At 33.5% G+C, this 17,629-nt stretch overlaps 1 protein-coding gene across 1 annotated transcript; it reads right to left on the reverse strand.

Moving 5' to 3' along the window:
- Window positions 1-7,994: 7,994 nt before the first annotated feature.
- On the reverse strand, window positions 7,995-8,933 carry LOC102400879 (olfactory receptor 10AG1-like). The gene has a single exon (XM_006040039.4). The coding sequence runs from the start codon at window positions 8,931-8,933 to the stop codon at window positions 7,995-7,997; it is 939 nt and encodes a 312-aa protein (XP_006040101.3).
- Window positions 8,934-17,629: the final 8,696 nt, after the last annotated feature.

A 17,629-nucleotide genomic window follows, 5' to 3' on the forward strand; every position in this document is an offset into this window, starting at 1 on the left:
TAAATTTCTTATCTTTATTACAGCATGTTCCTCATAAATTGGACCTATGTACTCTTTTTTAGGATTGACATGGTATCCATGTCTTTTAGTGTCATGTTTATTTACAAACGAGAATTGCACTCATGATTTGTTTCAACTAAGTTTTACTTACAGGATGGAGCAAATCGAATGTCCATCACCCATATGAGTAAACTGATCTAATCCCTAATTCTATCATTAGGATAGTGAATTGAATATTTATCTGTTCAATCTAATATCACCATCACCTGAAAACAAATCTACAGTTTGAGACAATGCCTCAAATGTGTCAGTGTAACAAAATAAAGAAACATCTTACAGTCATATTAGAGCACACCTTTGCAGTCAGTGATGAAGAAACCCTGGTTGTTTCCATGTAGGGGTCCCACTGTTCCTACTTCTTCTTTGTAGTTTCCTAATGGATCTTCAGCATGCAGAAACCTGAGACGCCAGACAGACAGAGCATAAGGAAACAAATACACTATTCAGAGCTTCTGTACATAATAAACACATCACTTCTACCCTTATGCCACTGTAGAAACTAATCACCTGGTCCAATGTAGTTCTGAGAAGGTTAGGGAATGATGTTCACTGTATGTCAATAAAACAGATGTAATTGAAGAGCATAAAGCCGGACTCTGCCACAGTCCTCAGTTTTGGTCACTAAAAAAAAGGGTGTTATAGCATGCTGCAACATGAATACCTTTAGACTGAAGACTTAACTTGACACATAATGGAATAAGTATTTATGGTACATATTTATGCATATTAATTTGTTTTATAGATATATTTGAGCCCAACAACACAATGTCATTATTATTTCCATTAGGCTTTGATGCTTAAATTAGCAATAGTATTGAGGCATAATCTGCATAACACAAACCAAGACCTTAAAAATTCAATCAAAGTGATTATTTGAGATATACTTGACTTATAGCATTATATTAACTTCTGCTGTTCAACATAAATATATTTTAAATGATCATCACAATGTCTAGTTAATATTCATCACCACCCAAAGTTATGCATTTTTTTTCTTGTGATGTGAAGTTTTTAAAATTTGTTAGCAAGTTTCAAATATACAAAATTATTTAACTATAGTCACCATGCTCTATTATATTTTCTTGGGCACCAAAGTCAATGTGGATGGTGAGCAGCCATGAAATTAAAAGGCGTTCGTCCCTTGGAAGAAAAGCTATGACAAACCTAGACAGTGTATTAAAAAGCAGAGACGTCACTTTGCTGACAAAGCTATGGTTTTTCCAGTAGTCACGTATGAATATGAGAGAAAATAAAGAGGGCTGAGCGCCAAAGAGTTGATGCTTTCAAACTGTGGTGTTGGAGAAGACTTTTGAGGGTCCCTTGTACTGCAAGGAGATCAAACTGGTTAATCCTAAAGGAAATCAACCCTGAATATTCACTGGAAAGATTGATGCTAAAGCTGAATTCCAATAAACTGGTCACCTCACACAAAGAGTTGGCTCATTGGAAAGACCTGATGCTGGGAAAGATTGAGGGCAAAAGGAGAAGGGGGTGATGGAGGATGAGATGGCATCACTGACTCAATGAACATGAGTTTGAACAAGCTCCAGGAGATAGTGAAGGACAGGGAAGCCTGATGTGCTGCAGTTCATAGAGTTGCAGAGTTAGACACTACTTAGCCACTGAACAACACCACCACCATGCTGTGCACTGATTGGATTGCTATACATTTTAATACTGGTTTTATAAATATGACTAAATTTAAATTCACTGCCTTGATTTTTGTGCTTTATTTCTCTTATACATATATTTTGTTCATTGTTTTAATAGACTTTTAGTATTTATGTATCACCTAGACAGCATATTAAAAAGCAAAACTTTGCCATCAAAGGTCCGTCTAGTCAAGGCTCAGAGAAGGCGATGGCACACCACTCCAGTACTCTTGCCTGGAAAATCCCATGGATGGAGGAGCCTGGTATGCTGCAGTCCATGGGGTAGCAAAGAGTCGGACACGACTGAGCAACTGTACTGAACTGAATCATTTTTTTCTCCAATGTTCCTTATTAACTTTTAGTTGTAACTGTAAAGTTTGCAAAATAAATATCTGCCTAATATAGTCTATCATTTAATAAATTATATATTTTAATATGCAAAATGTTAAGATCATGAAAAGAAAATATTCCTATTTGTACAATCTTACGTTTTGTTTTGTATTATTGCCTTGCTGCTGCTGCTGCTAAGTCGCTTCAGTTGTGTCCGACTCTGTGCGACCCCATAGATGGCAGCCCACCAGGCTTCCCCATCCCTGGGACTCTCCAGGCAAGAACACTGGAGTGGGTTGCCATTTCCTTCTCCAATGCATGAAAGTGAAAAGTCAATAAAATAAAATTTAAATAAATAAATCTAATAGAAGAAAATATCACTTCACTTTCTTATAATTTTGCAAATCATTGTTACAAATGCATAGAAACATATATTCTTCAAGTAAATAAACTCCTAATACCAGAAAAAAAAAAAAAAAGTGAAAAGTCAAAGTGAAGTCGCTCAGTCGTGTCTGACTCTTAGCGACCCCATGGACTGCAGCCCACTAGGGGCCTCCGTCCATGGGATTTTCCAGGCAAGAGTACTGGAGTGGGGTGCCATTGCCTTCTCCGATTATTGCCTTATGCTTACTCTTTTTAAATTAATTTTTATTGGAATACTGTTGATTTACAATGTTATTTAGCTTCCACCATACAGCGAAGTGAATCAGTGATACATATACATTCTTTGACTCTTTTTAAGATTCTCTTCCCATATAGATTATTACAGGGTACTGAGTAGAGTTCCTGTGCTATACAGAAGGTTCTTACTAGCTATCTATTTAGACAGGTTAGTATGTATATTTCAATCCCAATCTGTCAGTTTACCCCTCCTCTTCCACCTTTCCCTCTTGGTAACCTTAAGTTTGTTTGCAATATGTGTGATTCTATTTCTGCTTTGTAAAGAGCTTTATTTGTACCAGTTTTATAGATCTCATATATACATGATATGATATGATATGATATGATACTTTTCTCTCTCTGTCACTTCACTCAGTTTAACAATCTCTAGGTCCATCCGTGTCACTGCAAATGGCATTATTTCTTTCTTATGACTGAGTATTATTCATATATAAATATATACATATATGTGGCACTTTTGTTCTTTAATTTATAAACACCATGATACTTCTTTTTTTTGTTTTCAATTTTTATTTATTATTTGATGGACATTTTAAAATATGAAAAATATTAATATTGGTCATCTTATTTTCTGTTTTATGATCTGTTCATTTTTTGTGTTGATCCAAATTATTTTAATCTGTATTATTTTCTTCTACTTGAAGAGCTTCCTTTTACATTCTCATATGGAAATATGCTTGTGATATATTTTTTTCCTTTAGTTTGTATATTGATGTTTATATTCTTAAAGTTCACTTTCTGTTTTGTGGGATAATTTTGTTAGAAAAATCATTCTAGTTTGATACTTGTTTTATCCAGTTCTTTAAAGATGTAATCTGTTCTTCAATCCTAAATAGTTTCCAAATTGAAATCTGCATCAAACAAATCTGTCCCATTGTTATGCTATGTATTTAACCCTGGCTACCTCTAGGTTTATCTTTTTTTTTTTTTTTTTTTTTTTAAGATGTGTGTGTATGAAGGAGATATTTGTTGGGCTCTCTATCACATATCACTGAGGTCTTTATCAATCACTGTCTGAATTCTGCACTGTTATGAAAAGGCATGCTGTCCAGTAAAGTAAATCCTCTCACTTTACTGTTCTTCAGGAGTGCCTTGGCAATAATTGCTTGTCTTTATATACACAATTTAGAATCAGCCAAGTCACACACACACTCCCCATACACCACCTCACCCACCCATACACCAAAGGAATTTTATCCTAATTTATGGAATTTCTGTATCACTGAATTGAATTATATCAGGGAAAATTGACATCTTTTAAATATTGAGTTTTCCAGTACATAAAAATGTTACAGCAATCCATTTAGTTCCTTATCTGAAATTTCTCTCAAATTATTTTCTAGTTTACTAAATAAACTTCCTGAAGGTTTTTCATTTCCATTACTTTTAAAATTTTCATATCTCTGTTCCTATTTAAATACTATTTTCAATGTCTACTTATTTTTTGCTTTTCAGTGTGGAAATAAGGGCTTCCTAGGTGGTGCTAGTGGTAAAGAACCTGCCTTCCAATGCAGGAGACAGAGGAGATGTGGGTTTGATCCTTAGATCAGGAGGATTCCTTGGAGGAAGGCATGACAACCAACCCCAGTATTCTTGCCTGTAGAATTCCATGGACCAAGGAGCCAGGCAGGCTACAGTCCATAGGGTTGCAGAGAGTCGAACACGACTGAAGTGACTTAGCATGCATGCACATATGAAAATAAGTTGATTTGTGTTTGTTGGTTCTGTATCCAGTGCACATGTTGAATTCATTTATTATGTCTAATAACTTCATTGTAGATTATTAAATATTTTCCACATATTCATATATAACATCTTCCAACAATTAGGTTAATAAAACCCTGGTGGCTCAGATGGTAAAGAATCTGCCTGAAATATGGGAGAACCAGGCTTGATCCCTGGGTTGGGAAGATCCCCTGGAGAAGTAAATGGCTACCCACTCCAGTATTCTTGCCTGGAGAATTCCATAGACAGAGGAGCCTGGAAAGATACAGTCCACTGGGTCACAAAGAGTCAGACATGACTGAGTGACTAACACTTTACAATGTTCACATATACATTTTATTCTTTCTCTCTCTCTCTCTCTTTTCACTGTATAGGCTAGTATCTCTAGTAAAATGTTGGGGGGAAAAAAAAACTGTAAGAGAGAAAAATCCATTTCCTTGGTTCAAATTGCAGAAAGACATGTTTCAATATTTTTTAATTTAATTGTGTTTGTTAGCCCTATTGTTGAGATTTAAAAAAATTACTTTAGTGTCATCCTTTCCTGAAAGCATTCTTTAACTTCTTATTTCCCAAACTTAAGTTAAACACCATTCTAATATTACAAGTTCAATGTGGATCATTTTACTGTATGATTTATTTTATGATTTTATTCTAAATTACTTTATTATTTATCTAGTAACATTTTATTCCCCTAGAGTATGAAATTTAAGTGAAAACTGGATTTTTCTTCTCTGTAATGCATCATTGTAACTACACGATATAGTTATGGGAAGCTTTTTTAGACATGAAAACCAAATCAGTCACCATATGAATTCTCTTTATTGATGACAGTCAATACTATATGGAAGAGAACAACCATGCAGCTGATCCCTGCCTCAATACTGGACAATGTACGGGATACAATCAAATGATATTATTCTAAATTGTATATTTTGGACATAATTTGCTGTGCAGTAACAGAATATTGAAACAGAGGACTTTAAAATGGCTACAAAACCAACTTTTAAATTTTACTTCCTTCTTTCCTTTCAATGGGTAATATGTAATACCCACAGTAATCATCTGTGACTGTCATCTGCACATTATCTCCTCTGAAATGATTGATGTAATTTTGGTGTGCTTTTTAGATGTCTTTTTGGATGACATGATACCTACTCAAAGAAGAGAACTAGCTGATGGATGAATTATGGTCTTATGAAAAACAATTTAAACACATAGTATAATAAGAAAAAGACAGATTTAAAAGAAAATATAAAAGAAAAAACCTTTCTCAGATTGCATCATTTCCCAGTCATTTCGACTGAAAATAATCCAGTGTACTGTCTGTAGTTCAACTCTTTCCATTTGAAGAAATACAAGATCTTTTTTAATAGTTTTTTTTTTTTTTTTTTTTTTTGCTTAATATAATGATTCTGTCTTATCAAGTATCATCCTTTACAACCAGGAAAACTTGGGAAAATAATATACTTGCCAGGGTCCAGCCCCGGTGGATCCAGGGATTTCGAAGGGGAGATGGCTTTGGCGATCAGGATACAATAGAATTAAAGATATAAAGAATGGTTAAATAAGGATAGCTCAGTGAGAAAATTCAGTGGAGAAAAGAGGCTGAATACCTTGGTTTACGTGGAAAGCTAATAAAATTCCAAAATAAGGAATTTGCGTCACCTATGTAGGCCGCAGGCACCTTCCCGTTCTCCCGAAGGAGAGAAGACACTAAGGCCTCCTCGGTCAGATCATAGAAGCCCAGGCATAGTTAGTAGGCTTGACGAGCGTCCACGTTCCAGATAAGAATTCAGCCAGAAGGTGACAGAAAGAACAACATGGGGAGACCAAGTTTTGGTGAACAAGGCCCACACTTAATTTTCCAAAGTAGTTTTTATACCTTAAGTTGTGCATAGAGGATAATGGGGGAAGGGGTAGAGTCATGCAAGGACAGCAGTCCTTGATCCTAATCGAAGCCAGGCTTTCTTCCTGCAAACTTATCATATGCAAAAGTTTAGGTGATTTACATCATCTTCTGGCCAGGGGGCCTGTCAACATTTTAAGATTCTTTCTTCAGAAAACTTATTTTTCTCTAAAGGTGATTATTCTAAAGTAAGGCACCACCCTCCAAAAGCATTAGATAAAGTTGCATTCCTATAGGGCAAAGGTGTGGTGGGCTATAACAAGAAAAGAATTAACTCAAGGGTCCAAGGTTACAAACATTAAAGCTACTACTTACATTCCTATACACCAATTATATTAATCAATACACTGCCAGGGACACAGTAGGTAAGGGATATGGAAACTTAGCAGCAAACATTGGCCCAACAAGTGAAAAACCCTTCACCAATACAATTTCTAATCAACCTTTTAACTGCTCAAAGGAATCTGTATTTAGACAGTTTAGAACATCTCATGCCTCTCACAGTTGGGAGGCTCTGAACAATCACATGTGGCCATAAGAACCTATTCAGGCAGGCTAGAGGACTTCCAAAGGAGTTTGTAGGTTGAAACACTCTTGTCATGCCCAGGAACTTTATTAACTGGAGCTGTAAGTTAACTCTTTTTTCACAGAGAGGTGGTGGGGGACAGCCCCCGTAAAGTCAGAGGTGTAGGTGAGAGCACAAAGCAGAAAGTAGGCAGACTCTGGTTTTGGGGGTAGATGCTCAAGAATTTCCAGGGGGACTCCTGAGGCTCCATCCCGCCTTTGTGTATGCCGAGCCTCCTTCCTCATGACCTTTGCCACGGCGGAGTTCCTCACGCTGGCTCCCAGCATATACATGTTTACTTATTTTTATTTTAATTTCAATTATATACTTCACCAAAATAATAAAAAAAAAGAGTTCTTACAGAATGGATAACACTATATGGACACAAAATGACTGAATCCTGTACATCTTATATCTCCAAACAGCAAACATGAATTAATATTTTTTGCATTAGTAAAAATTAAGATAACAAATAATCAAGATGCTAGTAGCATGATTTGGCTACATAAAAAAAAACATATCTACAAAGAAGAATTCAGAGAGAAGCAGAGGGTAAAAATTTAGTGCCACACTACAAAATTCAAGGGTCATTATGCAGAGTTTTGTTTTTAATCTTACAGAAGGGTCAAATTGAAGTCGTTGAAAGGTAAAATGTCTAAAGTTAAAAACACATAGCTATTTAACAGCTGTTCTCCAAAGTTTTGCCATCTGTACTATCTACAAACATCATGAAAAGAAAAAAAAAGTGTATGATAGTTATATGAACAGGAAAGTACAAAAATATCTATGGTTTTAGGGGAAAAGGTAGATAAGTGATACTACATTTTCTCATAATATTGCAAATCACCAGTAAATTTGTGGACTGAATATAAGATTGCCTAAATACATAGTTTCTTATCAGCAAGACACCATAATATAATCCTGATATTAGAAAATCCAGCATAAAACAAGACTAGGAATGAATAAACATAATAAATCTATTAATCATGTGGAAAAAGCAAACTATGATTATACAATGACAAAATTAAATAGGAAAACAGAAAATGAATTTAAATCAAGCCTCTAATGCTTTACATTAAGGTATAAGTTTTCTTAATGCTGTCAAGACATCCTTATTTCTCAGAGTGTATATCAGGGGGTTAAACATTGGGGTGATAACAGTATAGAAAAGTGAGAGAAATTTGTCTGTTCTGGAAGAATTTTTGGATTTAGGTCGTAAATATGTTACGATTGCAGATCCAAAGAATAAAGTCACAACCATGACATGAGATGAGCAGGTGGAGAAAGCCTTTGCTCTTCCCGTTGCCGATGGCAACTTCAGGATGGTGGAGGTAATTCTACCGTAGGAGCCAAGTATCAGCAGAAAAGGGACCATGACAAACAGCACAGCAACTGTAAAGACCAGCATCTCGTTCAGAAACGTGTCCCCACAGGCCAGCTTCAGTACCGGGGGGATGTCACAGAAGTAGTGATTGATTTGGTGGGATCTACAAAAGGACAGAGAGAAAATCTGGCTTGCCTGCCCTATCTCAATCGGAATGCCAGTGACCCAGCAGGCAGCCACCAGCTGGACACAGACCTTGTGGTTCATGACCAGAGGATAGTGCAGGGGGCTACAAATGGCCACGTAGCGGTCATAGGCCATCACTGTGAGAAGCAGGCACTCTATGTTTCCAAATATAAGAACAAAACTCATCTGTGTTGCACAAGCAAACAAAGAAATATGTCTTTTCTGAGTCCAGAGGTTTATGAGCATTCTAGGAAGAGTGGCAGACACATAACAAATTTCCAAGAAGGAAAAATTACCAAGGAAAAAGTACATGGGGGTCTGGAGAGTCTGGTCTGTCCCGGTTATGAGAATAATGATGCCATTTCCCATCAGAGTTATCACATAGGTAAACAGAAACATCACAAAAAGAAACATTTGGAGATTGGGAATGTCAGAAAATCCCAAAAGAACAAATCCCATCGTTGAAGTGAGATTCACATTCACTAGATATTTTTGAGGTTCCATCTGTGAAAATAGCACAGTTAGACATTTATCATTTTTGTTTCGTAATTTCTATAAATTAAAGGGATTTAGGGGAATCATTAATAGTACATAAGATTTCTATTCTCTATTAATGCCTAGTATTTTATATCCTGGACTCAACATAACTGAAGTTTAATGGGGAATATGTATGCTAAATTCTAAATATAAAAGCATAAGTTACAATTCAAGGTTTAACTTTAAATAAAAGTGATATCTTTAAGAATTATGCACTTTCATTTTGAATCTGTTTGTGTGCAGAGCAAAATCTATGCGTTTTACTTTTATTAAAAAAGCAAAATTCTGAAGCAGAAATATTTGCATCCCACTTTCTCAGTGGTAGGGCATCACCAAATTCTGTAATGCATTTTTCAGGAATTTCCCAACTCTTCTATTAGAACTTTTTCAAGAATAAAGCATGCCTTTCTTTCCATATTCTGCAATGATAGCTCTTACTTCTTGTGTGTGCACTTTATCTGAGACCATTCTGACTGGCTTTATCTACTAAAATAAGCACATAGCCATCAGGCATTATAAAGCAGGAACATTTATTTATATTTTACAAGGATGCGGCTTATGTCTGACAGTGTTCTTGACTTATCAGCTATTTAATTAATAATGACAAACTTGAAGGAATTACATTGGTGATATGATTTTTTGAAACTCTGCCTGGTAAATCTATTCTAAAATCTCTTTGATGTACCAGAGGTCGCTTTCATTTAAAAATTATCATGCTAATAATAATAATAATTATATATATATATATAAAAGATGCAGCACATGAAAATTAAAACTGAAAACTATAAATTATTTAAAATATGGCTAATACACAGTTGTCAAAAATATCAAAAGCAGAGAATATATATTTTAGCTAGGAGGTAGGTAAGCAAGTATGGTTTAGTGAGTAATTAGTGAGACCTACAGACACTCAAATTTCTTCTATATTGAGATATACTTGGAAAATATAAGAACTTTTTTTTCTTCTTTTTTTTTAATTTTTATTTTATTTTTTAACTATACAATATTGTATTGGTTTTGCCATATATCAAAATGAATCCGCCACAGGTATACAATGGACTATTACTCAGCCATTAAAAAGAATACATTTGAATCAGTTCTAATATAAGAATTTTAAAAGAAAGGTGATTAGTAAGCTATAGCTTTAAATAGTAAGTAGGAAATTGGAAAACACAAATGATTTTAACTGTGCTACTCTTGTGTTAGTAAGCTACTTGCAATAGCATAGTATTGAATTGTGTTAATGTTATGGTATATTGACATTATAGATGAAGAAACGAGGGCTCAAAAGTTTGCATGATTAAACTAAGAAAAAAAAAAAAAAGATGTTCTCTTAGACTTCCAGGATTCATGAGCATTGTGAGAAGGGTAACATTTCCACAGCTATTTCCAAAAGGGAAGAACTGTCAGGGAAAAAATACATAGAAATGTAGGGGTCAAGACCTACTTTTGTTATTAGAATTATGGTTCTATTGCCCATCAAAACAATGATATACCTAGCTAAAAACAACCCAAATAGAAGCCACTGGAGATGATGAACATCAGCAAAGACCCAGAGAAGAAATTCCCTCAATTTAGTTAGATTTTATCCTGGTATATTTATTTTGGCTTTTTTGTTTTCCATTGTTGTTCTTTTTTTGTTGTCTTCTCTTTTTTGTGTTTCCTCTGTAGAGAAAGGCTTAGCATTTGCTTTCACTACTTCATCCCCAACATTTCTTGTTCTTCAGTGCTAAATAAATTATAATTTCTAATTGTACAAGTCCAGCATTTTGATAGTTAAATTTTCAACATATACCATGAACAAGATTCATGGTAAGATGAAATTTTTTGCATGTTATTCTCAACAGTGAGCCATTTAGAAAAAAACAACGACTCTGTGTACTGTCTCTAAATCATCTACACTATACATCTTTCTTGTAAATGTTTAAGTGTTTATTAAGGGAAATAGATATTAATGCTCAAATACTGCTATTTTTGAACTCAAGTCTCCATTACTTGGAAAAATTCAAATTATTAAGAAGATGTATGATGATATTCCATATCAGTTTGTTATTGGTCGTATTACCATCTCTACCCTATCTACTTCAGTTAGGTCTGTATATTTAATATTAATTAGCAGGTTAAATCATGTAAGTAATATAAAATCAGTATTGAACTCAAAATTATTTCATTATATTAATTTAAGAGCATTTATTTTTTCTTAAAATAGATGTTCCTTGAATTCCCCAGAACTTGCAATTTTATGAACTAGATTGTTTTATATTCCTTTCAGTTCAGTCGCTCAGTCGTGTCTGACTCTTTGCGATTCAGTGAACTGCAGCACACCAGGCTTCCCTGTTCATCATCAATTTCTGGAGCTTGCTAAAATTCATGTCCATTTAGTCAGTGATGCCATCCAACCACCTCATCCTCCGTGTTCCCCTTCTCCTCCTGCCTTCAGTCTTTCCCAGCATCAGGGTCTTTTCTAATAAGTCAGTTCTTCACATCTGGTGGCCCAAGTATAGGAGCTTCAGCTTCAGCATCAGTCTTTGTTTTATATTAAATATCTTCTTAAAGTATCATCTTTGGCGGATGGATGCTGATATATGGCAAAACCAATACAATATTGTAAAGTCAAAAAATAAAATTAAATTAAAAAAAATCATCAGGATTCTAATTAATTTAAAAATGCCCATTAAAATATATTGGCTCAAAACGAAGTTATCTCCCCATGTTATATAAAATATATCAGTTATTCAAGTCTTTAGCATTTCAAATACTTTAATATTATTATTAAATATTTTTAACTATAAACTATATTTGATCTAGTCAGAAATACATGGAAGTTCCTTTAACATATCACTCTTGCTATTATATATTAAGTATTACATTTTAAAATAAAAGTTATAAACTAAAGCTTACAAGAATATAAAATAGTTCATATTTACCATTCTTATATAATATTATGCTGATTTTATCTCACCGTAGAGGATATAAATAATTATATTAGTTTATGAGAAATCACAATTTAATCAGACATTCAACTTACCTTTAAAATATTCCATTCTTTCCAAAATAAAGGGCTCTTTAATAAAGTTTCTCTACCCCATGAGATCTCTTTGACCAGTCATGTTACATTTCCAATTAAAAGCATCATTTGGCACCCTATGATTTCTTTTATTTTTCCCAGGTAGTTCTCACTCCACCCAGAGTACTTTCTCTTCAGCCTCTCCATGGACTAGAGTGCACAGCATACTTGATAAAAGTTAATTAATTAATTAATTTCATTTCTGTTTATAAAATGCTTATGAATATCCAAGGTTTCAGCACCATTTGGTTCAAAGGTTATTTTCTTTCTATTAAATAATTTGTGTAGAGAAAAAAAATGAATAAGGTGCTGAGCAGTATAACTGGAGACCATCTAAAACTGACACACACCGAATTCAAATGCTGTCATGAACACTCTACTGTGAGCCTCTTTCTGTTAACACTGAGCTTGCAGCACAGTTTCCTGAGCATGTTTTTCTTATACCCTCCTATATTATATTCTTAATTGTTATTTAGGGTCCTGCACATGTAATTGCCCAGATGATAAATACTATTTTAATCTTTTTTTAATATAAATTTATTATTTTAATTGGAGGTTAATTACTTTACAATATTGTATTGGTTTTGCCATACATCAACAGGAATCCGCCACGGGTATACACGTGTTTCCCATGCTGAACCCCTCTCCCTCCTCCATCCCCGTACCATCCCTCTGGGTCATCTCAATGCCCTTATATGTTATTGATTCTTCCCTAGGCACCAGGGAGAACTAAGAGATAGATAGATGCTGTATTATTATTCCTAGAATTAAAAAAAAAAATTAGAACCACGGATAACAGAGGTTTTATTTTCTCAGTTTCACATTTCTAGTGTGAATGCAGTTGTAAGGGAAAATAATACAAAACTTTGTAGAGGATAAAATAACTTGAATTCTCCAACTGAGATAGTATAGAAAAGATACAACCTGTGTCTTCTGGGCTTCAGTCTGGGGAAAAAAAAAATTATTCCCAACACCTAGATTGTTTCAAAAATGTTGATTTGTACCCAGTCATGTTACTTATTAGTAAACAGTGGCTTCTAAGGGTTTATAACTACAAACATAAAATATTTCCCTGAGACCAGCTCTGATAGTAGTGTTATAACAGAGTGACTATGAAGGTAATAACAGAGTATCAGGGATCATGTGGAAGACATCACGGAAGGTGCCTGAGGAGTGCGTGATGTGAGAAACCAGCCAGGTCTGAGCTACTGCAGGTGCATAACCAAAAAGCAACTGTGCTGGAAGGAGTTCTAAAGTCTCATAATTAGCACAGTATAGGATTATGCATGGATGGAGGAAATTTCTGATGCCATAGAAAATAAAATTCAGAAAAAAGACACAAATTTATCGTCCAATACCAAAATACCATAACATATTTGCAAAATATAGACTTTTAAATTAATTTTATTGGAACAGCACGGTAGCTTTAAAATAGGAAAGCTTTACATAATGCATAGGTTTAAATAGTATAGAAAATGAGTGAAATAATGAAAGCATTCTAAATTAAAATTTGTTATAATCTTGAAGCAAGAAAACTTTGACTTTGGTCAAAATTAAAATTCAGGACACAAAACATGAAAAAAAAAAATACTACATAAAAGTAGGTAATTCTACTTGATGGAAATGAGCATGCACCAAAAATAAAGTTAAACTAGTATGGGTAAAGTTTTGGAAAAAATATGTCATATCTCAGATAGATTTTTATTTTCCATTACAAAAAGATATTTTTTAGTTATCAAGGAAACGTCTAAAGTGAAATTAGAAAATGATACAAATAGTTTAAGGAACACTTCACAGAAAACAGAGGGAAACGATTGTTTAAAAATGGGAAGATACTCAACTTGTTAATGAACAAGGAATAAAATGTAACTGTACAGAGATTTAGTTGTTAAAAATAATCTGATATTTTTCTATGTAGTTTTCTGGGAAAACACATTAATAGACTAATTATACTGAGAAAAACTGATAGAAATTAAAATTTATCTTATAATAAAAATAGCATACCAAATTGGCAAAATACGAGCATTAAAAAAAAAAATCTGCTATTGGACTACTACTGAGAGAATTTTGAGAAAGAAATATGGATTTTTATTAATACATTATAATAGAATGGGAAAATCTTCTAAGGGTTTACACATTTACATATTTCGAAAGTGAAATAACAAAAGAGTTATAGTACATGTTTCTATATTGTTAAAGCAAAAAAAGTTTTTTCTCAATTGACTCAGAATTAGAATGCAGAACCCCAAAGCCAAAAAATCTACACAAAAATAAATAATTCTACTTTGTACAACCTTACACTAAAAGTAAAATTAAAATGTTTTGATAAAGATGACAAAACATAATATCTCACCTAAAGTGCTATTTGCTTTTATTAATAACCTCCACTTAAATATCAGGAAGTCAAAATAAAACAAAAGTAGGAAAATGAACCAAATAGTTAAGTAGCAGTTCACAGAAAAGGGAGGAAAATCATCATTTAGAAATAGGGATGAAATCTCAATTGCATTCAAGATAAGGGAATGAAAAATGTATATTGTGTAGGTTTAGTACATAAAACAGTCTAAGACATTTCCCCAATAAATGTCTTGGGAAAATATACGTTTTGCACTCCTGAGAATGCCAATGCCCAAACCTGTGGAGAAGAACTGGGCACCTTCAATTACTATTTGAATCAATAAACATGAGTAAGTATGATTTTATGTCCTTCTGCATTTTTCAGCATTGTTTGTAAAAGATGATCATTCACCCAATTGTGAATGATCAAGTGGACTGTCTCTCTTTGACTTAATGAGCCTTCATTTTGATGTTGTTATTGACTTTTTACTTTTTCCATAGCTATCTGTTTCCTTCAAAATAGGAGTTTTGTAATTTTTTTATCCAAATTTGTCTAGTGTTTTCAGCAGGAAGAATGTCTTGCTGTGACCCTATATGTCACAACCAGAAATGAAAGTTACTTCTTCATCGTTTAAATGTTCCTAATTATATTCAACTTGATTTTACTACATAAAATATTGTTTTTGTGTACTTTATAATCCCTCCTTCAATAATCTTATTCATTTATTAATATATCTCCTCTATAAACTGCCAGTGAACTTTATCTCTTTACCCCTTTACCCCTTCATAGTTAGCAGTTTAAAATTTAAATATCTACAGTAATCTTTATTTAATGATAATGAAGTCTATTGTAGGTACTTTCACATTATTTCATTATGTAAACATTTACAAAATTTTGAGAGTAGTAGCAAGTTATATTCTCAAGTAGAGGAAATTGGATTTCAGAGTAATTAAATCATCAACCCAATGGCATAGCTATTAAACATCAGAGCTTGTTTCATGTCCTATATCATTAGATGTCATTCCAATTCTGTGCATATTTTTCTTCCACTGAGAGATCATTTTACACCCGAGGCCAGAGTGCATTCACATAATCATTTAACTTTGTTTTTCATTGCTCCAGAATCAAACTTTTTTCTTTTATTTTCATCACTAAGAAAAGGGAAAAAAAAATCTTGTTACTTTTCTATCCCAGAAGAGAATTAGTGTTTTTTGTCCCTGAGATATCCCTAAAGATTTCAAGAGCCAGAGAATCTGGTATAAGAGTTCAAATGCTCAATACTCATAGCATCTTTTAACTGAGCATGCAGTTCATTTTCACAGGTAATATGAAAGGATTTTCATTGACGACAAAATATTTTAGAAGCGATAACCTTAAATCTCACACTAGATTCTATGCCTTAATATTTAACTCTTAGATAAATTTTTATAGTTAATTCAGAACTGAATTAAGGATTGAGTGAGGAAATTTATGAGAACATAGTAGGGGAAATAAGAAAGACTCCCTGAATTTTTAGCCCAATGTAGCTATAAATTAGAAAATTGTTTTAATTTCCTAGATGGAAGACAGCAGTCAGAGTAAGGGTATAAATAAATGGCTATATTTAAACTTTAGGAAAATTATTAAATGGAAAGAAAATTATTTATTAACCAGCCATTGGGTATATGTCTTTTGAAGATCATTATTTTTTCTCATGGAGGGATATAAATTAATTTTAAATTTATTTCACTAGTTAGCTGATTGATCTAGAAGCTATAGCAAGATTTTTCCTTCATTTTGTTTTCATAGTCTACTTAAGCTTGATTTTAAAAAAGATTCAGGCACATAAGAATGTTAATTTGTATTTCTAGGGGCATAGCAATTCCAGAATTGTGGCATGTTACAATTAGCTTGTGATATGTTGATGGTAATAGCATGGGGTCTGGCAACAGAGAAATTTGTACTTCAGCCTTGGTGCCTCTAGTAATTCACTGTGTGAGCTCACTCAGTTCATAGGCCTAGCTGGTCATTCAATTGTCTATTGGATAAAAAAATTCTCATTTATTTGGTTGTAGGTTGCTATGTAGATTGCATATATACCATCTCCAACCTCTTGTAGCCACTTTATGGTTTGTGGTAGCTGTTAACACAGCTTTGTTTTTCTCAAACTCAGTGTTTATAATATTATTCATTGCATGAGTGTCTATTATTGTGTGTGTTTCCCACCTGTTTGAGAATTGAGGAGCTCATTTGATTTAGTTTTTCAGAATGATGATACTTTGTCAAAAATCTGGGACCCATCTTCCTAGACTCTTTCTCTCAAAGTGAAATCAGCTAGATGCAAAAACATTTAGTTCTAATTTCCTTAATTAGTGGACAGAATCGCCTGTTTGAAGAGCATCCTGGATGAAGTAAATGACCCCATTTTTTTTGTCTGTGTGTGCTAAGTCATGTCTGACTCTTTGCCACCCCATGGGCTGGCCCACTAGGCTCCTCTGTCCATGGAATTTTCCAGGCAAGAGTACTGTATTAGATTGCCATTTCCCTCTCCAGGGTATTTTCGTGATCCAGGGTCAAACCCACATCTCCTGCATTGGCAGATGGATTCTTTACCACTGGCACCACCTTGGAAACACATTTTGTCTATCATTCCTAATTTCTCTACAATGAAATAGGTAATTGCTCTAATGAAGCATGATTAAGTATAACATATGCCTTCATTCATAATCCACCTTTTGTACCTATGGCTGATTCATGTTGAAGTTTGATAGAAAAAAACAAAATTCGCAAAGCAATTATCCTTCAATTAAAGAATAAATAAATTTAAAAAGGAAAAGAAAGAAATGGAGAATAGGAAAAAAAATAGATCAGAGATATAAAGGTTTATGAGAAAGTTGTAAAGGACAAAATTATCGGGATATTTAAGTAAACATACTATTATTTTATTGATATGCCCCACATCAGAATGCAATGAAAGAGAATTTTTAAGATGACTGATAGGATTAAATACTGGACTCAGTTAGTTTAATTTCATGAGAATGATATTTTTAATTTATATTAAGTGTCATGTAACACATAAGCTTAACTAAAAGAAGAGCTACTTAAGATTTTGGTTTGGAGTCCATTTATTATCCAATGCTTTGACAAAAATTTGATTTCCTAGTTCCCTATTTATTTATAACTTCCCCATCAAGTTAAGAAAAATTTGAAACAAATTATAGTCATATTTAATATGTATGCATCCTTCACATATCATTGATACTTTAATAAAACATTTTA

The sequence above is a fragment of the Bubalus bubalis genome, chromosome 16 (genome assembly GCF_019923935.1).
Source record: "Bubalus bubalis isolate 160015118507 breed Murrah chromosome 16, NDDB_SH_1, whole genome shotgun sequence".
NCBI classification, from domain to species: domain Eukaryota; kingdom Metazoa; phylum Chordata; class Mammalia; order Artiodactyla; family Bovidae; genus Bubalus; species Bubalus bubalis.